General features: G+C 39.5%; 1 protein-coding gene and 1 long non-coding RNA gene across 8 annotated transcripts in view; one reads left to right on the forward strand and one right to left on the reverse strand.

Moving 5' to 3' along the window:
• The window catches only part of FYB1 (FYN binding protein 1), a 75,150-nt gene that overhangs the window by 27,251 nt on the left and 22,743 nt on the right, over window positions 1-25,156 (forward strand). For all 7 annotated transcript variants that reach the window (XM_009680661.2, XM_068927530.1, XM_009680664.2 and 4 more), the window contains 4 exons: window positions 20,668-20,848; window positions 22,885-22,943; window positions 23,877-23,896; window positions 24,672-24,718. In XM_009680661.2, the coding sequence (XP_009678956.2) occupies window positions 20,668-20,848; window positions 22,885-22,943; window positions 23,877-23,896; window positions 24,672-24,718 (307 nt within the window). The remainder of the gene's footprint in view (window positions 1-20,667; window positions 20,849-22,884; window positions 22,944-23,876; window positions 23,897-24,671; window positions 24,719-25,156) is intronic.
• Window positions 17,878-22,536, reverse strand: LOC138064537 (uncharacterized). Its single transcript, XR_011137793.1, has 3 exons — window positions 22,075-22,536; window positions 18,803-18,873; window positions 17,878-18,045 (listed from the first exon to the last, which is right to left on the reverse strand). It is a non-coding gene; the product is annotated as an uncharacterized lncRNA (long non-coding RNA).

The following is a 25,156-nucleotide window of genomic DNA, read 5'->3' on the forward strand; positions in this document are numbered from 1 at the left end:
TTTAAGTTCTGACTTCCTATAAATGAGGTGTTGATATACTGTGTCCTATTCTCAAAAGTAACTTCCTGGGCATAGCTTGATGGCTATCTAAATGATATACTACAACCTGTAGTAACCACACCTTTTTTTGTTTTTTTTTTTTTTTTGCTTTTGACAATGATTAACCGCAATGTAAGCCTATGAAATGCTACATTTTAAAGTATGTCTAGAAAGTTGAACACTACACAAAGCTACAGAATCAAATGTTTTGCAGGCTCCACATGGAGCTGCTTGGATTTTAAAATCAGATCTCAATCCAGATTCTATAAACAGCTTGTGCACTTAGTGTTTCTGTTAGATTTGCATGATTTCAGCAGTTTGTAGCAGCTGAGGCTCTACCTCACTATTTTTATGAAGAAGCAAGCCTCTGAACTTTCTGATGGTTGTAATCCAGGCATAAACGTTAAGACTTGTGACTAGGTTTATGTAAAAATTGAGATTTTGTGTGTGTGTGTGTGTGTGTGTATGTGTGTGTGAAATGAGAGGTTCTTTATTATATTTGAAATATTTGGGAGTACTTATTTCCTTGTACAAAATCTCCTTATGGTAACACACTTTTCTCTGAACAAAAGAAACTGCTGTGGCTCCACTCCTTCAAAGAGTTCTGCTTCAAAACATGCCTCTCACCGCATAAGATCAGTTGCAGCACATATATAAATTGTTTCTGGGGCATTCAGAAAGATGTCACTGAAAATCTGAGGCTATAATTTAAAAACGTAATTTCCTAAAGTTAAAACCAGAGATTTCTTGTCATCTCCTAAAAGGAGAGATGAGTTTTTAAAAGGTTCTTGACATCCTTAGTTTTCCTGTAAACCACCTGTGTTTAAAACTTTTGGGTTAATGTTCACCCTCACCACCCCCTAAAGTATTTTAAGCACTCTTTGGCAATTTTAAAAAGCTAAAATCAGCTACCCTTACCTCTAACTGGAATGGGTGATGCCAGTAGCCACACTTCTATTACAAGCTTTGTAGTAGTAGAAGGAGGTTTTCTTTTTTTTCTTATAGTTCAGGCCCTGGGAACAATGATTACATAAGAAACTTGATCACATTTTTAAATCAGAGTTCTAAGCTGTATAGGTCCAGAGGAAAGCTGCTCTTGATCTGAGTGGGTCTTAGAGAAACAAGGACAAAAAAAATTTATTATTGTGGTAAATTTTTATGATTTTTTTTGTTTATTTTTGTTTATTTTTGTAATGCATTTTGCTGAGGAGCTACTTCATCTAAAGCAGAGAATATATTCAGTCCTCACAGTCTCTTTTAGCTCAAGTCATTTTAACCATCATTAAGTTCTGCAACAAATAATTTCTGACAATGAGGGATGTTTCACACTACCTTCCGTGGTCTACTTTAAGAATCTCCCTTAGATGTAATTAAACAGATCAGACTCGGACTCTTACATTTTCAGTACAGTCAGTGGATGAGAGAGATTCAGCGTGTATAAGTTAGATGGAGTTGAAAGCAGACGCTCTGAATAACCCCAAGCTATTTATGTGCAATGCTTCAGGTACATTAATGATATGAAATTTGTCCTTGTGCTTTGCTTATTTAGAATATAACATTGCTTGGGTTTCTGCAGTTTACAATGCACAGATGAATGGCCTTCTGGAGAAAGAAGACATTAAAAGGAGTTATGAACAGAAAAAAAAGCTCAGAGCTGAGTCTCTCTAAAGACAAAATGCCACAATAAAAACTCAAGAGTATGCATGCAACTTTTTATTCTGTTATCTCCTATGTAAAAATTAACAGCATATCAGTAACTGAAAATGTACTTTCTTGTCAGTTGGTACATTCTGGTTTTCCTGAGTCACTCTACATTTATGGAAATGTTCTCACAAATTCATGACCCGGGCCAAATCCTCCAGTGTTGTAATTTTGTGCATCTCTTTAAAAGAGTTGTGCTGATTTACAACAGTTTGAGCAGCTGTCCCTTCTCCATAGAGAACTGATCAGCATGACTGGCTTTACTCCAGTGCCCAGGACAATCTCAAAATGGAAAGAAAGCATTTTCAGCAAATGACACCAGATACTGTGAAAAATAGTCGCAGAGATTAAACAAAAGCAATAAGACCTTTGCTAGCTAGAAATTCGCGAAGCCTTGGTCAAAGCTGAAAAATACCTCTAACTGTAATTAATTACAAAATGATGGTGCTTGGATTACTTTTTAAATAATTAAGGGAGGGATGAGTTTGTTTTTTCTGGTTCCCATGCAGTTACTGTCACAATGCATCTTTTCATCCTGTTTTCTTTAAAACTGAGGTTTAGAAATACATATTGCAGGCATTTAAAATGAAGACTGAGGTTGTCATGTGAATAGGACTATAAGAGTAATATCAGAACTATTGCTAGAAGGAGAATCTCAAGTGGTCACTAACCAGCACGAGTGCAGCCACAGCCTGGATGAGCCGCTCTGTGAACAGGGGCCTAAGGACAGAGCCGCCCAGTGCAGTGGCACAGCCTGTTCTCGGCACGTGGTGCAGTCTGCAGGCCTGGCTGAGCAGAACGGATGGGGCAGCCATAGTCTTCTCTGCCTCACTCTCTTCTGGTCAGGGCAAGACTGAAAGATTTGGAAACCACATCAATGTGAAGCTGTTTGTATTAGCCCTGAACTTTTAGCCTTCCCTTGTAGAGTCTGCCTGGTGGCCTTGATTCTGTGGTTGGCTTCAATTAATGCAGATCATTTCTGTGGCCAGAACTCCATGTATAACATTTTTGGTGGCAAAACTAGGTTTTCTAAAACAAATCCTGAGCAAACTAGTTTTCAAGTTGACAAAGTGTTATTCATCGCATTTGGATTTCTTGGAACGTTAGACCTGAACGACAAAACCTACCTGCTCTGGAAAGAACAGACAGTTAAACTGAATTGCTTTCTTTACTTCTTTTCTTTTTTTTTTAACTGTCATTTCAAGAATCAAAGTCATGTCAGGAAGATGCCACCCCCACAGCACAAGATCTTTCTGCTCATTACTTTGTCCTCATAAACAGCAGCTCGTCATAGTTGCTTTATTTTCTGCTGTGATTCAGGTGCTGAGTAACAAGAAGAACAAGCAGTGAAAATGGCTTTCTCATTCAGCATGGCTTTTTGAGATTTGAACTTTTTTTTCCTAATCTCTGCTAGGACAAAAGTTGGGCTTTGTGGTGTCCCTTGCGAAGAGAAAAGCTTTACACAAGGTAATACTTACACTTGTGTTAGGGGCGTATATCTGAGATACAGAAAACCTTGTACTGCCTAATTTGAACCAGGAGTTTAACCAAGGCTTTCTCAGAAGTACCAGTCCAGCCCTTTTTTGTTTGTCGTCCTTTACCACTGAAGCTGCTTTACTGTGATTTTATAATCAAATATTCACTGAGCACAGAATAACTTTGTACCCTAGAGGATGAAGTACTCATCTCAGATGCAGCAGTCTTATTCATGTGTGGGAGAAAGATTCAAACTGTCCACCACTCTGTTTTGGTGTTGGTCTTGCTTTTGACAATTAATTTTCATCTGGTCCTGAGGAACTTTTCTTGATAAAACTTTTGTAGATACGAGTGTGTTGCTGAGAAAAGTTTCTGATTCATCTTCTGACGAATTAGTATTTTCCAGGGAAGATAAGTTTTAAAAAAATCCCATCTGGTTCAGTGAATACATGGGACCCTGGATGGGTAACTTCCCCTGCTAAATCCCACTAAAGCCATTTTCCCTGAGAGTAGAACATATTTACATCAGCTCAGAATTAGTGGGATACATATTATTTTCCAAATATAGAAAGTATAACATGACAATTGATACAAAGACCGAGCGGTACAAACAGGGCTTTGTAGAAACAAGGAGAGAAGCAAAGTCATTTTGTTGACAGCTTTCCAAGAGAGGCCATACTATTGCTTTCAGAAGAGAACTGCACCTGGGTGGGTTGACTTCAGTGGGACTGTGCGTACACAGATGGCCAGCCACACAAAGTCAGTCGAAGGTTCAGAGTCCCTAGTGTTCTAAGTACCTCTAAATACCTTGGTCTGCCTCATGAATGATCAACACTGGGGCTTCTGCTAAGCAGAGGATTTTAAACTGTAGTTGGAAAAATGAAAGGCAACTGTATTGAATCAGTGAGAAAAGAATACCTACCAAAAAATGTCCCAATTTATAATTTGGGTTATGCTTATGGGACTCTCTGCTGGGAGTCTGTTGTGCTATGTATTGTGTTCTCTTTTTTTACCTCAGTGCTAGATTGGATAAAGTTACACAGTAGCTCAGTACTAAGGTCTACGGCGATAAAAAGAATTGGAGCTTAAGCCAGATCATCTATTTCTAAGACAGACAAAACTAAAACTAGTTGACGATACCAAACAACACAGTTCAGGGTGGGGTAGTGGCAGCAGTGCGTAATGGATGTGATGGCTGTTTGCACGTGTGAACTACAGCATGTCATAAAATCTTGTACAGGTGAAGGAAGTGTTAAAGTGATTTTGGGTTGTTTTTTTTTTTTGGAATAGCATGGCAATTGTGTGTGACATAATGCCTCTGTTTTGATTGTTACTTATACATAGCTAAAAGGTTAAGCTTTGACTTCTAAGCTATACCAAAAATACACTTAAGTGAGACTGTGGGGATTTGAAGTATAAGATGTTCAAGTATTTTTGCCTAATCTTTTAGTAGATTTCACGATGTTGATGTCTATTACTATTGGTCCACTGTTGATTTATCCGAAAACTACAGATGTGAAGTCAAATTTAGTACACTGTAGGTCTGCCAAGAACTTAACTGGATCTGCTGACAGCAACTAAAAATTTGGACTAGTAGTTGTACTTTTAGGGGAAACTAAAGTAGAAGCTCTTCAGCTTTCTTCTAGGGACGTTCCTCTCCTCTGAACGTGAGAGATCTCCAAGTATTCTTTTTCAGAAACTCTGCACTGAAATACTTTATATCTCCAAAAACCAGGAAAATCAAATTTTGAAGTTCCTAGAACTGAAGAAAGATCTTCAGCTCAGCTCAAATACAGTCAAGGTTGTGCATTTATCATGAAAATCAAACTGCAGAGTAAGAAATCCTGTACAGCAGGCATGTTAGCTACTAGTTCAATGACATCATGTGTGGGTTTGGTCCCAAATAAGTTGCCTGACTCATAGGATTGGTATAATATTAGTTTCAAAAAAGAGGTTTGAATTCCTTTATAATTTCAATATTATTTCTTTGGTCATCTTTCATTAAGTAAATCTGTCAGTTCTCAAACCAGCTGAATTAATTTTCCCTCAATCTGTTTGCTTTACACTCACACCTTCATTCCCAGACTATAAATAAATGCACCATAATTGTAGAATATGCATTTAAGATTTTTTTTTTTCAATAAACAATGACCGGACACATGCCTTCAGTCTGCTTAAATGAGAGAAAGTTTTGTTTAAATTTTTTAAAAGTCTTGCTGTAAAGATGACTACTAATATTATGGAGAATATCCTGCCCCACTGAAGTTTTGGAAGCCTTGGCTTTAAGAGATCAAGGATTTCCCCTGTGCTTCTGCTAAAATATGAGGAGAGACTACAAATTAAGCTGATAGTATGGCCTGCAGCACTGAAAAAGGGAAATATTGCAATTTAAAAATTAATATAACCAGCCAGACAGAAATACAAAGAAGACAAGTTATTAATCTGCCTAAGGAAATGGATAAATCTAATCTAAAATATAGATAAAATAAGTCTTGAGGGAAAGCAATCTTTAGTTTTTCTCTGGAGAAGACTGACCTGGGTACAACCTGCTGCACTAGTGTACTAGGAAGCAGAAGCACACAAAAATTACTACCTCCTAAAAACATTGCAAATCTGTATTTAAATTCATTTCCCTTGATTATTTCCTTAGATACAATGGTTTGCAATATCTTTAAAATAATGTAATATATGTTTTCAGTTAAAAAGGAAAGAAATGTATCTATTAAAAAGCTACCAAAGGACAGTTCATTCACAGATCCTAAAAAACTCCATTTTTGTTTGCTAGGCTTTACATGGCACTCTTGTTGCCTTCCAGAGGATCTGGTTGTAGTAAAATTAACAGTAAGATACGGATTGGTTATATCATAGTATTAATGGTAGGCACAGAAATCTATTTTTCTCATGTATACAGCTATAGTCTATGTACGGATTCTAGGGCCACTCCTGCAGTTGACTACTAAAGCACAAGAAGTCAGCTAGAATTATGCCTGAGCTGAGACGTCTGATTCTAAGATTTTGAAGATAAACCATGCAAATGAACCTATTAATTCTGTTGAATAAATGTAAACAATTGCTAATCAGAAATTCTAAATACATTCACGTCAACAGTGCAATTCAAATTGATTTGAGGCCCCTTTTGGTTTGAATCAAAGTATATACCTAATGAATTTGCTGAATAGGTCTGGACTTCTTCAGAGGACCGGCTGAAACACCTGACACAGTAACACTACATTAGAATCTGTCCAGCCTCAAGCAGGGTCAGCGCTGGTTTTGGGGGGAGATTAACCGAATGTGTTGGGGATTATACCACATACAAAAGGACTCTGTGGAAAAGTACTGAGATCACTACGTATAAGGAGAATTTTTAAGGAGAGAAGAAAAAAAGACAGCTATGACTTTATCATGGAAGCTGACAGAGAAAGGAAATTTTAATAGGAAAAATAGTAAAACTAGTAAAACTGAGTAATTGCCCTCTGCTTAAGTTTTATGTTTTCTTGTTTTAATTTTTGAAATCTTGTTATTTTCTAGCCCTATTTTTGGTTCATAGGAAGAAACACTTCTTAGGAATCTTTATCATCTGGTTGCATTACTTGGGTCATAGTACATGAGTAGCTCTGCTGTAACACTGCCACAAGTATTCTGAAGTCTGTCCCATCTCAGGAAATAATGTGAATATAAATAACATTAAAAATTTTAAGTTAAAATTCAGAAAGAATGCTATGAGCTGTCTAAAATTTTCCCATTTTTTAAAGTTGCTACATATTTTGCTGAAAAACTGCTTTGCAACCGATTGTAGCAATGCAGTGAATCCAGAACATCACACCACTTTATAGGCACTTTGTGCCTGTATGGTACAGTATGGTACAGCTGGAAAAAATACTTTTTCACTGATACATAAAAATATTGTGGTTATGAAGTTCTGGACATATTGCTGGTACAATTTTTGGAGAGTGTATCTTGAATCCTAGAGTAAGTATGTTTAGGTAGCGTCAAATAAATGTCTTGTGTTCTGTTTACATGAATGTCTGGCATATAGTTATATATTTAAAGTCTGATACGTGATTAAGTTTCCCTTCCAGCTGGGAAATCTTAATTTCTCTCTATTATCTAAATATTTCTTACTGATTTGCCAATGTAAAACTTACCCAGCATGCTTAATTTTTGAATTTGAGACAGCTGTACAAAACTGGACTAAGTATTTTCATACTTAAGTGCCTAAGCTAAATACCTTTTTAAAAAAGTCAGTTGACTGACTGACTGGCTGAGCACTCCTGCGTTTGGAATTTTTCCTTAACAACTTTTCTGAAAGAGTAATACGTGCTTTCTACTTCTATTGCAGAGAAATATCTATTCTCCTGTAATTTGCACATGCCTGATTACTATTATTTCTCTATTTTTGCAACTTGAATTGTAGCAATTAGAGGGAAAGTGGGTTACATTTGCCTTTCCATGACCCTGTCACTTCAAGAATTGGAAGTCAGCTGAGAAAACAAAAGAGAACAGACATGATGAGTGAGTCAGAGTTGCTGCAGCAAGATTTGCAATGCTTTGAAAAAATGTAGCGGCAGTTGATATTCACTTTATTTAACCTCTGGTTTTAAACTCCTTGGAATTGTCTCAGTATCCCACTAGATATGAAAAAAAATTATAGTACATCACTGTCTTATTTTCCCATGCGGAGGAAATAGTTTAACTAGGAAATGTTATTTAACTTTGGTTGATTTGGTCTGTATAGGGGACATGAATTGAGTAGCTTTTTGTGTGTGCAAATGAAAAAAAAACCCGTTGATAATGCCTACAGTCATTCTTTTGAACAATAATTTGTTCTATCTTGTCTATCTCCCACACTCCTAAAGTTCCCCACTGATGGAGTTACTAATATCACAATCTGAAGAAGTAAATCTTAGCCCAAACCTAACACGCAGTCGTTAGACAAGAAAAATCTGTTCTTTCAAGCAGCCAATTCTATAAACATCAGGAAAGGATCTCAGAGTGGACTCAGCATTCACCGGGAATGAGGACATTCATTATGAATGATGTTGCTAGAGGAGACTGGATGCAGCATTTTGTAAAGAGATTGCAGCCTGTTGTTTTTCTTAAGAAATGTTTAGCCTTATTTGTAGCTACAAATAGTAGTGACTAAGACTGGACAAAGTCCATGATAACCGTGTTTGGGTGCAAGCTTCAAGTTGAAGGTGTAATTTAAAGTGTTCTGCTCTTGCAGTAAACTAGGTATCCAGTAATCATGGGGACACAGGAGGAAGAAAGATGAGCAGAGGAGCTTACCTACTTCAGTGGCAGATGTTTCATTCATAAATATATTAAGAAGGACTGGAGATAGATAGATTCCCTGTTTTTATAGCATCATTTCAATCTTTTGCCTGGCTTTGCATTTAGCCTGTTTTTTTTCGCTGAGATCTGAATTCAGCTAACTGAAGCTAGAAAGTCAGTGGGAGAGAGGAACTGTTTTCTTCCCTGAAGCATGTGTGGGGCTTATTCTTTCTGACTACTTCTAGACCTTCAGCTGATGTTTCTAAGCAGCTTTCAAAGTGGTTTCAGCAAACACCGAATAATGTCAAGAAGAAAATTCAGCATGTGGAACTCGACTGTTAACAGTTTTATAGACTGTTCAAAATTACTGTCTGGATTCACTTTGACAGGAAATACATGAGCAACTTCAAGGCATATATGTTCATCTGGGCAGCAAGAATCTCTGCTTGTCAGTGGAATGAAAAATAAATAGGTCCAATAGGAGAGCTATAGAGGCACATCTCTAGTCTGTAGCCTGATGATGCATCCCTCCAATATGAAGAGGTCCTCCAGCAGAGCAGTCCGTGCTGTCTGCAGCCTGTATTCTGTCCTGAAGCGAAACAGAGTCACATGGAGCACTGGGTGCTGATGCTAGAAGCTGGCATTTTTGTCACAAAAAAGGGTTGCTGGATTCAAGCAGTGGTTAATGCACATTTGCTTTCACATTAGTCACTCTGTGTTTTAGGTGAGTAAGAGACTCCTCTGGTCAAGTTCTGCCAAATGATATCCTCCAGGATATCAATGTGTGCTCTTTATGTCTGCTCCCTTTTACATCTTAGCTGACTTCCAGGCCTTGGAAGGGCAGTGTCAAGGAAAGGCACATATAACCCCTGATATCCCTCAGATATCATCTAGAAACAGCCACAGCCTCTAGCTGGGGGTTTCACACGTCTGAGATAAAGGATAGTATCTGATTATCACTGATTCCATAATTTCTTCTAAAAATTTCCTACAATTTATATAAAGTTTTACTCTTATTATTTCATATTCATGCTTCCGAAGGCACACACAGAACATTTTAAGCAAGAATGTTAATTATTATTAGCAAGCAATGTTAATAATTTTCTTTTTATTAAATATCCTCTCAAGGGCACAAGAAAGAAAGAACATTAAAAAAAGATGATAGTAAAAACAATTCAAAGCTAAACAGAAAGCTCAGATTTTACCTTTTTAGGTTATACTTTGGGGGATCTACTTTAACTTGAAATACCAGTGTGAACATTTTTTAATTTATTTTTCTCGGATTTTCAGAAGAAGATCTTGTAGGATTTAGTCAGATATGTTATCAGAGAAGACGGGTATCTGCACTGAACATAATTATACACAGCCTTCCACTGAAATTCGTATGAGACCCTTTTTTCTCAAGTGATGCAGCTTACATAACAGATTTATATAACTCCTATTTTGAAAGACAATAACCTCTCATGCTTAAATCTTTCATGTCCAGTCAAGACATTTTTGAAAAACATGATTGTCATCAAATTCTTTTTATTTGGATTCTGAAAATCGTATTCCCTTAAGTTTTTTTAAGTTAAGCTTTGTTGTGTGAGACTTTTTCCGCAACTGAAGTTTCATATAGAGTATCAGTGTTTATACTCGAATGACTAATTTTTAACTAGAACCGTATGCTAATGATGTAAATATTTTTCAGATTGAACAATAAGTTAATGAAATTACCAACCCCTCCATCAGTTTGTTGCTTTAGGAAATATATGGTCACATTTTAAGTACATTTGTTCCAGTACATTTTCTTTTCCTTGCCTTTGCCTCCATGCACACATTTTCTTTTGCCTTCTCTTTCAAATATACTGATTTATTTTAAGCTATTGCTATCTTACCTGTCCTTCACTTCTGAATACTTTTTTTTTTTTTGCATATGACGTGATAGCTGTACAACATAAAATTAACTGGCTCATGTTTATAAATATTTCTCATTAAAAAAAGAATTGTTACAGTTGCTCATCTGTCAATGAAAAGTTTTATCTGTCAGTTCAAAGGGGAGTTAATTCTGTGCTCTCCCTTAGTACTGTCCCTTAAGGACCCGTTTCTGCACAGGCAGAGCATGAGTTCCCTCCTGCCAGTCAGCATTGCTCAGACTAAGTGTGCTGAATATCTAGCCGCATATTTAGTCACCAGAAAACTCAGTCCTGCAAGCTCTTATGTACCATAGCACTTCTTGTGGTTTTTCTTTTGGGAGCAGTATTATATACATGCTTAGTATCTTTCCAATTTTCAGCCTTAAATCTAGATTTAGACACCCACTTTCTGATGTTGCTTATCCTTCATCTGTATGTCTCTATGTTCTCACATAAAATGGGAAAAACCCTCTGGTCAGTATGTGGTCTGGGACTTCATAAGTGTCCCTATGTCATTTTGAGAATATAAGGCATCGCATAGGTGCCAGATAATATCGTTAGTAACCTTGAGGTAGTCTGTGTAACTGCTCTGAAAACCAGATTTCCCAACTGAGATCAATGACAAGTTCTGCATAAAAAAGGAGGACAAACAAATTCTCCATCTGCTCTGATCCTGTTGTTTATGAGGTACGAGCAAATATCAGCAAAGTGATCTTAAAATGGATGGAGACCTGTGCTGAAGAATTCCCCTTTTGTGGGAGGTGACTTCCTTTGTACAGAGCTGAAAAACACAGCTTTACCATCTAACTGGACTAAGCAGAAGAGCTGAGCAGAATACAAGAAAAAAACTAGCGAAAAGGTTGCACCCAGGTATTCCTTAAAGTAGCAACTGGACACAAGGAAGACAATAATCAAAATATTTTGCAATCTCCGTTGTTGTGGCTTAAGCAGTGTCTCCAATAATCTTTGTGTCTCTGTTGTTACAGGATGTCTGACGATAGCACAATCAAAAGGACTGAGCTTCAGTAACGTTGCAAGTGGAGCTATTTACTTTGAGCAGCTCCAAAGCAGCGTAATTGTGAAACCTAGAATAATGGTTTAGGTTTAAATGAACCTGCAGGTTACAGAAGCAGACCACAGAACAGCTCTCTGCAAATTACAAATAAAATAGGAAGTGGGTGATCAGCTGCTACAAACCTTGCTGCAGTTTCTTAGCAAACTCACAGTAAAACCCAGAAAACTTCCCAGATCTTGCACATAGAAATGGTGAAGTGTTTTGCAGTAAAACTGAAACACGATATTGCAATTTGCACAATGTTGCAATAAAATATTATAAAAATCTGTTAAACATTTATAGTTTTGTGGATGTCTGAAGCCAACAGGTGGTTTAAATCATCAAAATTAAAATCAAGTCTCCTGCTTCCAAAAATGACCAAGATATTTTTCTTACCTTAGAAAGGGAAATGCCTGACTAGTCCAGTAACTACTCTGCGTTTTCCTTTCCCTCTGATTCTTCAAGAAGCTGGCACCATCCTCTACCAGCATTTGTATAGCCTTTTCATGATCTGCTTTGTCTCTTCCAGATGTTCCTTGATTTTACAAAAATTGCATGTATGCTGGAGGAAAGGCAGGTGATTCACCCATGTAACGTTACAAAACTGACTTCCACAGAAGAAGCAATAGATGTGTAAAGGAGTGAGGACCCACTGTGGCAAAGCAACACTCACACCTGTAGAATAGAGTAGCTCAAAAACATTTTGTTTTAAAGAATGTTTCTTTCAAACTGTAGAACTTTTAACCAACAGTGTAACTGCTTGAAAAACCCCCCAAAGTGCTTTTTTATAAAAACTAATGCATTGAGAAATGTAAAATTCCGAACATTTTTCCTGCAGAATGTTGAGAGTTTCTTTGGAGTAACTGTTCATTGTCAGTTTTTCTTTACATTAATAAAAGCAGAAGCGGTTGATATCTAATCGTTAGCTCACTGGATCAGGGGTTAAAGGGAAAAAAGGTCTAGACTACAGAAAGAGGGAGATGGCCTACTCCTTAGATATAAATTGAAGAAATGGTTCTTTCCCATGAAATGTGCAAGAGATTGTCCTGTTCCGGAAAGGAGTTTCTTAAATATGTATATTGCTATGCAGTCATGATAAAGTAGATGCAATCAGAGTGAATTTGAAATAGAAGGTGGTGTGGTATGTATTGCTATTCCGATCCAGTTTTGTTTAGCATGCGATCTCGGACCAGAAGTTTCTGGGACGAGGCAATGGATGGCCTAGATGCTAGAGCTCGATACATTAATCATAGGTTTTTTTTTTAACAGAGTTAAGTCTCTGCAGCTAAGTGTCTACTGTGTAGAGAATAGAGGGTAGGTTAATGCATTTGCAAGAGATTATGTTGCTGAGGAGATACGCCACAGTTATTCTGAACTACCTGGAATTTCTTAAGCACTAATAACTTTGAGAGCAGGTATGCATTATTGCTGCAGTCCAGCCAAGATGTGACAAAAATATGACTAACTAAAGCCAGGTCATCATCTGCTGGGATGGGTTAGTTTCCTACTTAACGGTAGATAATGGAAATTGTATTTGTGGTTGTTGCCAGGTAAAAGCTTAGTGCCAATGAATCAATACTCTTGAAATATAGGTTGAATTGATCAGCAGGGTTTGCATCTTCAACCAAAGGACATTGAACTGTAGGTATGAGTGCTTAAAAATATTTTTTCTCTGACTGCAGCTGTTCTACAGAGGTTCACAATTAGATAGTATTCTCGATCTATGAGTCAATTTCTCATCTACGCAGTGAGACACCCTTGTATTTAGGGAGGGGATAAATAGAGCTGTATCATTTCAGGTTTGTCAGACTGGAGCTCCTATCACCCTTGCACAGGAGTTCAATTTATGTTATGATTTTGAAAAGGACCGTCCTGGCCAAAGTACAGTTTCCCATCAGATTCCTATCACAACTTAGTGCTGCTTGTTGCATGTATTCCTGCAGAAAGTACTCCAAGCACTGTTGGGATTTCCCTTCAGACCTTGCCATACATTTCAGGCATGAGCATCTCTGGACAGCATAGTACAGCACCTCATGACAGCGACCAAAGATTCTAGTACGATGAGAATGGATGTTTTCCATATCTTGCCCTGAAACTTGCTTGGGACCCCATACAGTACATGAGTTCCAAATAGCTAAGCCTGTCTTGGGCTTTTTACTTGTTTATCTTTGAATTCACACAAAAGAGGTGTGGAATTACTGAGAACTGTTATATTCAGGTTGACTTCTCCAGTGGCTGTTGAACACAGAATATCTGGGCAAGAAAGGGAAGATGGGTTCTTTGTTGTGTTAACTGCTGAGGAGGCATTGGTACTTCTCCTTCACAAGCCAGGAACGGCAAGGATCAAATTCACAACTTATATATCAAGACAATTTCAGTGTCCTGAACTTCCTGATGAATGACTGTTCTGCAGGAATACAGGTGACCTTTTGGTCGATGCATGTGTAGAAGTTGTTTGAGAAGGCTCCCCAAGCCGCCTTTGCAGTGTTTTGTGCTCAGCTCATAATGCAAGCGCTAAAGCCCTGAGGATCATTACAGAAGTTACCACAAGTAGCTGTGTAATGTGGTATTTGATACTTTATATGGATAGTTTCTGCAGCGTGTTTCTCTCAGCTCCTGTACAGCTGCACAGGTTTTGAGGAACTCATTCCTTGTCATTCATTCTTTCTTTTCTATGCTGACAGCTTCAGTTTCTGCATCTGTTTCTTCAGTGCAGCATAGAATCTGAAAAAGCTGGGTGTCCCAAGAAGGGAGAAGAGGCCATTTGGAAACCAGGGGGTTAGCGGCCAAGGCTAGTGCACAGTCATGGTCCTTAACACTGTTTCCTGTGGTGAGAGTGCTTTGGGTGCGCTTGAAGCTAGGATGTAGTTTCAATGCGACTTCTCATTATGAGTGTCCTGAGCTGACTTCAGTTCCAGTACCAGCACAGAACCTTCCTATGCTCTCACTGGAAGTACTAAGCGTCATAGTACATAGACAAAAAAAGATAAAACTGGGGTCAAAATGAAAGGCTCCAGGAAAACAGGAAACAAAAAGTATTGAAATATTGTGATAGCTTTGTCTCTATAAGCCTGATTATACTAGCTTTTCCATACTGACTGTTGCCTTCTTATCTGACTCATCCCATTATTTTCAGTATTAGGATTAAAGTATTTTACAGCTACAGCAGGCTCAGTTAGCGTAAGTGTAGGCAATTACACCTCTAAAGGCAGGGAATAGACAGTACTTTAGTTAGAAAATAAAAAACAAATGAACAATGTTTCCATTAATATGATGATCCTTTAGTAATTGACAGATTCTAGCAATGTATACAGGTTAAAAGGGACAGGTTTTTCAGCCCTTAAAAAAGCCCTTAATCTAAAATGCATCTGGTGTCCTTTCCTGGCTTAGTTTCCTATTGCCTGGCTCTCCTCTCAAAAGAGATCAGATGAAAGAAACTCAAAGCACATGGGCTTGGACAGAATTTTTCCTCAGTCCCGTGGACTAATCACAATGAAGTAATAATATATGATGGTATAATACATGTATGTAATTATGCATGCAATTTTTGTGCACATACACAAGTGTTTTATGACCGTATAAATCACAGAATCACAGAATCGTTTAGGTTGGATGGGACCTCTGGAGATCATCTAGTCCAACCTCCCTGTTCAAGCAGGGTCACCTAGAGCATATTGCCCAGAATCACATCCAGACGTCTTTTGAATATCTCCAGCGAAGGAGACTCCACCACCTCTCTGGGCAACCTGTTCCAATGCTCTGTCACCCTCACAGTGAAGAAGTTTTTTCTCAGGTTTAGGTGGAACTTCCTGTGGTTAAGTTTCTGCCCATTGCCTCTTGTCCTGTTGCTGGGCACCACGGAGAAGAGGCTGGCCTCATCCTCTTGACACTCCCCTTTCAGATACTTGCACACGTTGATGAGATCCCCTCTCAATCTTCTCTTCTCCAGGCCGAATAGGCCCAGCTCTTGCAGTCTTTCTTCATAGGAGAGGTGCTCCAGCCCTCTAATCATCTTAGTAGTCCTCCGCTGGACTCTCTCCAGTAGCGCCATGTCTCTCTTGTCCTGGGGAGCCCAGAACTGGACACAGTACTCCAGGGGAGGCCTCACCAGGGCTGAATAGAGGGGCAGGATCACCTCCCTCCACCTGCTGGCAACACTCTGCCTAATGCACCCCTGGATCCCATTGGCCTTCTTGGCCACAGGGGCACATTGCTGGCTCATGTTTAACTTGTTGTCTACCAGCACTCCCAGGTCCTTCTCTGCAGAGCTACTTTCCAGCAGGTCAACCCCTAGCCTGTGCTGCTGCATGGCGTTATTCCTGCCTAGGTGCAGGACCTTGCACTTGCCTTTGTTGTACTTCATGAGGTTCCTCTCCACCCAGCTCTCCAGCCTGTCCAGGTCCCTCTGAATGGCAGCACAGTCTTCTGGTGTGTTAGCCTCTCCCCCCAGTTTAGTATCATCAGCAAACTTGCTGAGGGTGCACTCTGTCCCTTCCTCCAGGTCATGGATGAATATATTGAACAAGACTGGACCCAGGACTGACCCCTGGGGCACACCACTAGCTACAGGCCTCCAACTTGACTCTGCGCCATTCACCACAACCCTCTGAGCTCAGCCATCCAGCCAGTTCTCAAGCCACCTCACTGTCCATTCGTCTAGCCCACACTTCCTGAGTTTCCCTAGGAGGATGTGATGGGAGACAGTGTCCAAAGCCTTGCTGAAGTCCAGGCAGACAACATCCACTGCTCTGCCCTCATCTACCCAGCCAGTCATCCATCATAGAAGGCTATCAGATTGGTCAAGCATGATTTCCCTTTGGGGAATCCATGCTGACTACTCCTGATCACCTTCTTGTCCTCCAGATGCTTAGTGATGACCTCCAGGAGGAGCTGTTCCATCACCTTTCCAGGCATGGAGGTGAGGCTGACAGGCCGGGAGTTTCCTGGCTCCTCCTTCTTGCCCTTTTTGAAGATTGGGGTGACACTGGCTTTCTTCCAGTCCTCAGGCACCTCTCCTCATCTCCAGGACCTTTCAAAGATGATGGAGAGTGGCCTAGCGATAACATCCGCCAGCTCCCTCAGCACTCGTGGGTGCATCCCATCAGGGCCCATGGATTTATGGATGTCAAGTTTGGACAAAAGATCTCTAACCTGATCCTCCTCCACCCAGGGAGAGTCTTCCTTTCTCCAGCCTTCCTCTCTTGTCTCCAAGGTCTGGAATTCCTGAGGACTGGCCTTAGCAGTGAAGACTGAAGCAAAGGCAGCATTCAATAACTCTGCCTTCTCTATCTCCTTTGTTACCAGGGCACCCGCCCCATTCAGCAGCGGGCCCACGTTTTCCCTAGTCTTCCTTTTGCTACTGATGTATTTGAAGAACCCCTTCTTGTTGTCCTTGACATCTCTTGCCAGATTTAATTCCAACTGGGCCTTAGCCTTCCTCGTTGCATCCCTGCACACTCTGACAACGTCCCTGTATTCCTATAGACAATGGAAAAACGGACATAGGATTCACTATTAAAACATAAAAAATTGAGAGTATAATTAAAACCAATTAACATTGCTTTTATGAAAACAGAGTGTTTCTGGCTTCATTCTTTGTTTAGAATATAAGTCTGATGATTGAAAGAATTCAGCTACATATAGATGCTTAGTTCTTCAGTGCAATTCATCGTTGTTATCAGTGGCCTTGGAACAATAGGAGATTACTGCTGATAAAGTCTGTGGATGAAATAAAGACTGTGAGGAGTTAAATGAGGACAGGCAGTGATATAGAGAGATTTGTAAACTTGGCTTTTCAAACAAAGTGTGTCTTTACTCAAATGCCAATATTCACATCAAATCAAGAAATGGAAGACATACCTGCAAAATGAGGTAGTACAATGGCTCTGGAAAAAATCCAGGCATTGGATAAACAACTCTGCAGTTGAGTCAGGGCAATGATGTGAGGGAAGAATCTAATTCATGATGGTTTCCAGCCTGTATCTCTAAGTTCTTGGAGCTTTATCCTTAAGGAAACTTAAGGAAACAGTTAAAAAGTTTTTTTCAAAAGCCTTTTGCTAATGGCTTGCTATCAAGCTTAAGCTTGATATTCATCTGTCAGCACTTCCAAAAAGGGAGGAAGGATAGCAGCTGGAGAAAATACTGAAACCCCTGGATGCAATCAGTAGAGGTATGGCCAGGTGAAGAATAACTTGTAATTTTCATCACTGCATGTGCCAAACAAGTGCATGCTGTATAGAATTCCAGTGCCAGATTTTATACAGGGTTGGAAAAGCTGAATAGAGCACAGAAATAGCTACAGATTTGTTGAGAGAGGAAAGAAATGCCTTAAAATGAGACTTAAAAGGTTCGGTCTTTTAAAGTTATCAAAAAGAAATTTGAGATATCAGTTAAGTTCAGTGGTATCAATATCTCATAGGTAGAAAACAGTGGATATAGAAAGGCTTTTCTAGTAAGCAAAGTCAGAAATAAAAGTAACAGAAGCTGAACCCTTAGAAAGGACTAAGGAAAAAATAAGATGCAGATTTTCACAGTGAGGGAACTTACTTAATAAAACAAACACTGTAGTGGTAGAGTCTCCTTTTTTTCCTCAACAAGTAGGATATCTTTCTAGAAGACAAATTTTAGTCAAAATTATGCCTTAGTTGATCTTTAGCTATTGGGCTCAACATGCGTGTTAAATGTGATGTCTTGTAAAATACAGGACATTGGAAGGCATGTAAAGAAGTAATCTAGTCCATCCCTATGCCCAGGGTAAAAACAACTATACTAGCGCTTATTTCTGCCACAAGTTTCTACAACTTGTTCAAAATGGACCTCAGGTGTTGGAAATGCTGCTCTCATAATTATAGAACGCTTCCTAACGCATATTACTGCCTACTTTTTCCTTTCTCCACCGTGGGCATGAAAAAAATATATATCGCTTTCTTCTTCACCAGAAACCATGAAGTGTATATTTTGTTCTCCCTCAGTTTTATCTTCTTTGCCTAAACAATCACAATTTGTTCAATATCTCCAGGATATCAAACAAGGTTTTCGAGACTTCTGATCATTCTGATTGTTCTCCTTTGGGCTCTCTCCAGCTGGCACACATTATCCCTACTGTACATGTCTCAGTACTAAGTGAAAGCATTATTTCACATGGCTTTTGAATTATACTTTTGAGTAAAATGATACCTTTGGCTTTAAAGTCTGTGACACCATGCAGATTGAATCTTGGCTTATCTTAAATTGTAAGGGTCTGATTTTGGAAAACAAATGTTCCTTAGCAAAAATACCTATGAATTCACCTGTGTAATCTGCAGGGTTGGGATTCTAGTACTGTGCTGTTTAAGTAATGAAGTAGATTACCAGGGTTAAAACTTACTGTTGTTGACATGTATGTTGACAGGTTACTCCAGGCAGCCATGAAATCCAATTTATCCACAGACTTCAGAGCTGTTAGTAAGCAGAAAAATGTCAAGACTTGGGAATTTTGGTTTGATTTCCGTGTGACAGGTAGAAATGCATTCCAATAGTTATTGATTCCCCTTTCCTGTCTACCCCAAAAAATCACTTCTCCTTTAGCTTCTTCATGCCCACATTGAACCCTTCCTGTCTGTTGGGGGGTTAAAATTTTCTGATGTCTGTTAAAATTTGCTTTCTTCTTCTTTATTTTTCTGCACATCAGCCAGCCTGCTCTCCTCTTCTCTTTTATGCTGCCTCGATACTGGCGTAAGGGGCATAGAGAGCGCATGAAAGATAGATGTTGGGAACTTTCAATAACTGGATGGCAGTAGACAGCTGCTGTTTTTAGGCCTTGTAGGTCTGATTGATACACTGTATGAGTATGTTGTTTGACACTCCTATTCTTAGAGATAAGGAAAAAGTAAGTGCCATGAGGGTGATCAAACACTGGGACACGTTGCTCAGAGATGCTGTAGTATCTCCATCACTGGAAATATTCAGAACTTGACTGGACATGGCCCTGAGAAACTTCTGGTCCCGCATTGTGTTTCTTGTTCATTAGACATTAAAATAAAAACAATGGTTATTATCCCAAAAGGGACAGGTGATAAGATTCCTAACATTTTTGTACATGCATCGTGGACAAATTAAAGTTTCTTCATTGTTTTGAAAAGTTATGACAGTACAAGCTATAGTGGAATTTGTACCATGGAATTTCAGACTCCCAAATATTTTTTCTTCTTCTGTGTTTAAGCCACTTTTTCTAATGGCGTAAAGTTGAATTTTGCTTGACAAGATTGTAATCTCCATTATGCAGGTGTGAAGTTGAAAAAAATCTACAGAAGACAACAGGGTTCTTTCAGACTACTATTGGTTTAACTGAACTGTGCATTTACTCCTCTCCCCTCCTCTCCCTTAGATTTTGTTGGACTTTCCACCAAACAGCTAGGGAGAATTCTTTCCAGGTAGCTTGAAATCAACTAGCGATACTTAAAACAGAATTCTAGGATTAACACCCGTGCATCCAAGCACTGATTTCACTTAGTGGTATGTGAATAACTTCTCTGAATGCAAGCTCTCAGAGAAACAGAACGTAAGCGTTGCTATGGTTTTCACTGTGGCTTATACGCTGAGCACGAATTCAGTGAAGTACACATGCACACCAGCCCACACATGTAATTATGGCTTCTGTGTGTCTGGTGCACTGTATCATCTTGTTTTTAAGGCTGCACCTGTTTATTGAGAGCGTAGCTTCTCAGACAGCCACTTCTCTAATATGGGGTTGCTAGTCTAGAAAATTGAGTCCAGTCTTTTCCAACTTACATGACAAAAATATTTGACAATGTACAGAGACCTGTACAGCTCTAAGTCAATGCCAAATACCTTTTCATCTCTCATTCCTTCCCTTTAAACTCTGTCTCTGACCAAGGGTATCTCCAGCAAGACTGTATCAGTGCTCATGTGACACTTTCCAGCTGGTCTTTATAAACATTTACAGAATTAAATGGAAATTTAGTTTTAAACCACGAGAGCTTATACACTGGATAAATTGATGTTTTTATGTCTTTTTCATGTATTGGCAAAGACAATTTCAAGGCCTGCCACAAGCAGTAAGGTCTTCTAGGCAGAGGCTCTTGACATTGCTAAGTTAAGGCACTAAATATATCTAAGCAATAGATTCGACAACATGTATTTGCTATGGAGAGTGTTCATGTATACAGGGAGTTTTTATCTTCTGCCCTTGAGCTGTTTACTTGACAAATTAATCTGTTTTGTTATTTTCAGGCCCAAGAAAAGAAGGATTTAAACAGCTAGTGCCTTCCTCAGCAGCACTCTCTCCACCTGTACCGCAGCCACACTCTACCATGCAGTTACCACCTCCTCCACCAGCCTCTCACCCATCACTGCAGGCCCCAGCGGCCCCAAGCCTGCCTCCCAGAAACAGCAAGCCCAGCTCTGAAATAACGTAAGTGAGCATAAAAATCTACAAGCCTGTTTTCTCACTTTTTTCTGCCTATTTCTTTGCTCATGCAGTAGCAGGTAGACTGTCGTCCCAGGTTTCTGGGGGAATGAGCTCAGAATCACAGTATCACAGAACTGTCGGGGTTGGCAGGGACCTCTGGAAACCATCTAGTCCAACTCCCTGCTCAACTGGGTGAGCGAGAGCATGTCCCAAGGCCGTGTCCAGTCAGCTTTTGAGTATCTCCAAGGCAGAGACTCCACAACCTCTCTGGACAATTTTTCAGTGTTCAATCATCCTCACAGTAAAGACGTGTTTTCTTATGTTCAGCTCTTACACCACTTTGCTTATCCTACACCAGCCCTAGCCTGTTTGGAATCAGTTTTTATTAGATTGGACCCTCCATCTAGTTAATAGTTGCCCTAAATCTTCTTACCTCTAGTACGGAAGAGAACACGTCCTTCTGCTCTGCACTAATTTTGGAGGGGGGGAGGTAGATTCTGTTGGCTTTTATACTCCAGAGGGTTACAAAGACTTCCTAGCTGTGTTGAAAATCAGTTGTAGCAATAACTGAACCTTTCCAGCACTTTTCTGGGAGAAGGCGTCAGGGGAGTCAAGTCTATCAGTGGATACCCCACTATGCAGGAAACAGCTTTGCAAGCCTGAGGAAGGAAGGCATTGGTTGTGAAACCACCCTGAGATGAGTCGGGGCCTGTTACCATAACATTTGAAGCCGTTGTTACAGCCCTCGTTGGTCTCCTTTCTTTATCCTTCTTCAAAAAGCAGTGCACAAAAGGCAAACTCTCCAGCAACAAAGAGTTAAAAGCCTGGAGGACAAGTGTGAAAAGTGACCAGGAACAAGTTGAGCCTTAATAATGAGCAGCTTTCTGTGCCCTCACTGCATATAGACTGCGGAGAGACTATTTCAGACATTAGAGAGTTTTGTGCGGCCACACATACTGTATTTTGGTACTGATGAGGTGACAACGTCAGTCTAAACATGCTGCTGTGGTCCGAGCTCTAGGAAACGGCCCCTCTGAAAGCGCCTTACGCGCCCCAGCTCGGGGGGCGGCTCCTGGGAAACTGCGGGTACTGCCCCATCTAGTGGCCAGAGCGCAGGTAACGTAAGGCAGCTCCCGCGGCGCCTGGAGAAGCGCCCCTGGCTACGCGCCTTGCCAAACGCTTAAGACCCAGGCTTTCTCTCTTTGCCTTCAAGAACGTGCAGCACTTACCTCTAGCTTGCCGTTTTGCTCCGCTGTTGCTTCATCAACAGAAGAGGCCTCTGGGCCTCTCCCTCTGCTGACAACGCGTGCCTTGATGCTGACACCTTTTCTTTCTCCCTTTCTATTTCAGGGCTTTTTTAATTTTTAAAAAGATTGCTTTCCCCTTTCAAGTCCTGTCTTAGATTATACTTCCTTGGTAATGCCTTTCAGCCCTAGTTTTCTTATAATTATTATAAATTTAAAAATCTATAATTTTATGTTTAGTTAAATTTTCAATTTCTTGCTCCTCTCAGTTCAAGAAGTTTTAAATCTAACATCAGAGCCCTTCTACCCAGCCTAACCTTCTGCTATTGTTTCTGTTGTCCCTTGTTTAGACTTTACACTGTGTAAGTCAAGGAGCAAGTCTTCTAGTTATATATAACATTGTGCAAAAGTCTGGTGTTCTGCTTATGTATTGTGTAAGAAGCCTGCACCTGCAAAGATGGTTAAAAAGCCCAACAGATTCTTTCCATTCAGTCTGCCCATCTGTCTATTGTATTTTTCATACCACACTCATCTCCATGGTATCTGAGCACCTTTGGCTTATTTGTTTTCTTCTTTGATACTCAGGATCAAAGTTTCCCTGTGTAAAATATCAAGTCACTGTCAGGAAGAACAATTTAGAGAATCTCAAGAGTACTTAAATAGCATATAGAACTCAACAGACTGCCCAGCCATTGTCGAAAATAACTGAAAAAAGCACCAAAGCAGTGGTAAATGAAACGCTATCATAGAAACCATCTTCACAGGTTTCACATGTTCCCTTTTTCATATTTACAGAAGTCCAGACAATGAAGAAAATTACGATGATGTTGAATTTGATTCCCAGAATAAGATGGGTACGTTTTAATTAACAATAGATACACAAAGCTGTAAGCATACCATATTTATAAGATAAGCAAAAGCATATTGTATTCATAAGTGACTTGTGTAACTAATTATGCTGGTACTGCAGTCTCATGGGTAAAGAAGGTTGTCTCATAACACTAACTGTTCTATAATTAATATGACAGACTCTCAGGAAGTGCTTTAAGTATCTTCTCTATTTCCCCCCCCCCCCTTTTGGTTGGAAATATACCAGCATGCGTTAAATTACCAGATTTTCAAATCTGATTCAAAATGAATGCTGCTAAGAGTTAAAAAGTTCTGTGCTCTGATGGAACAGGCATTTTTTTGTACTTGATAAAAAAATAATTTGTTGATTGTGCTTTTAACATCGCTTTGTGATCTGCCTTGAATAAGAGGCAGTGAGTAGCTGTGTTGTGCCAGGAGCAGCCAGAGAAGCAGACTGTGACACAAAGAATTTCAGTCAGCCTTCTGATCTCTCCTAGGGAGGAATCAGTCTGTGCCAGGCACAATATACATCATTTAGTGTACTAGCCATCCTCACTGTACAGCAACGTGGGCTGTGGAGCTGAAACTGAGCCCAAGCTCTTTTCCAGCCCAACTACCTGCAGAGCGAGGAGGAAGCAGCAGCTTCACAGAGTCTCTTCTGCAGTCCAGGGTAGAGCCTGGCTTAGCAGATGCACCCTTGGCCTCCTTATTCAACTGTGGGTCTGATGCAAGCAAATTTTATGTGGTCTGCTATGATTTACTAGGGTTTTAACAATTATTTCCTTGTATAAATGGACACATTAAAGCAGGACTCGGCATATATTACAGGCGATAGTTAATATCACCTGTGTTATTAGCATTTTGTAAATAGTTAGCACTAGAATTAATTGTTTTCTCTATAGCAAAAATTAATACCTTGTTTTTACTTTTGGTCATAGGTCATGGAAATACAGAAGGGGTAAGTGATAAATTGAAGAACTTATCATTTTTAGTACAAATTTACAAATTTACAAATTTAGTAAAATCGTTTCAATGGTTTAGAAAATTCATTGCAGAATGAATCCAGTATATTACCAGTAAATTGCAGAAGCACTTACTGTGAAGGACAAAAATAAAACTGGGTAAGCACAGCAAACTGGAACTAGCTATTAAAGCTGGCTAGACACTAAAAACTGATTTTAAGCCATTCTATTCCCACTGACCTTTTATTTCGCCAGAATTTTCCAGAAACAAGGGTCCTATTTTATTCCAGTGATAATTCACTGGTTTCAAGTAAGCACAGGTTTGTCTTGGTATCTTTAAGTACCTGCCTGTACGAGGGCTCAGACAGTCTTTGGGACCCTAAATCTGAGTCCCATTTAGATCCCTAGCATTCCATTTTGCCTACTGCTAACCCTGTCATCTCTTTGTTGCAGTACAATCATCAGTGCAGATACAGTCTTTCCAGAACTAACACTGCAGCCAAAACATCCACTTTGGATTAAACACTTTGCTAGTGTGATGGTAACAATCTGGAAATTTATACTTGTGGTGTGATAAAAACAATGTCAGAACTGACGTTTAGTGGGTTTAAATAGTGCAGAAACTTGATTTTGGAAAGATTAAATGAATTTGTATCTACATTTTGCTGTAAATGTTTTTATATAGTTTATGTGAAGTTTACATAGCAGGTCCATTTTCTTCATGTCGTTCCAAATGCATTTAGGCCATTGAAAACTGCATTTTTCTTATAGGGCCAAGAAAGTGCTGAAGAGATGTATGAAGACATAAATAACATCAGGTAGTAATTTTAAACGGTATAGCCTGCTATATCATTATTACCAAAGGCTTGCTAACAAAGGCACTTCATTTAACACAGAAGTTTGATTCCACTGAAGTCCCTGCCAGGCATTAATTTGTTCATCTATTTTAACTAGAGAAAGTCAGGTTGTTCACAGGTTATTTCCCACTTAGATATGATATGCCCTGGGGTGGAAAACCTCTTGTGATAAAATCATGTAATTACTGTGATCTAGGTAACAGAAGAGTCTGACTTCTGATTTTAGGAACATATCTGAATCACTATTTGGAATTACAGCCTGTGAGGAAAAAGAAGTTCAGCCCCTAGATACTGTAGCCCCAGACAGACTATTTAGTTGTGGTTGTTCCTCTTGTTTTCCGGGTAAATGTACTTAGAACTCCTAAAAGTTGCTGGATTTACGTTTCTCATGGTCTGAGC

This window comes from Struthio camelus, chromosome Z (genome assembly GCF_040807025.1).
Source record: "Struthio camelus isolate bStrCam1 chromosome Z, bStrCam1.hap1, whole genome shotgun sequence".
Taxonomy (NCBI): Eukaryota; Metazoa; Chordata; class Aves; order Struthioniformes; family Struthionidae; genus Struthio; species Struthio camelus.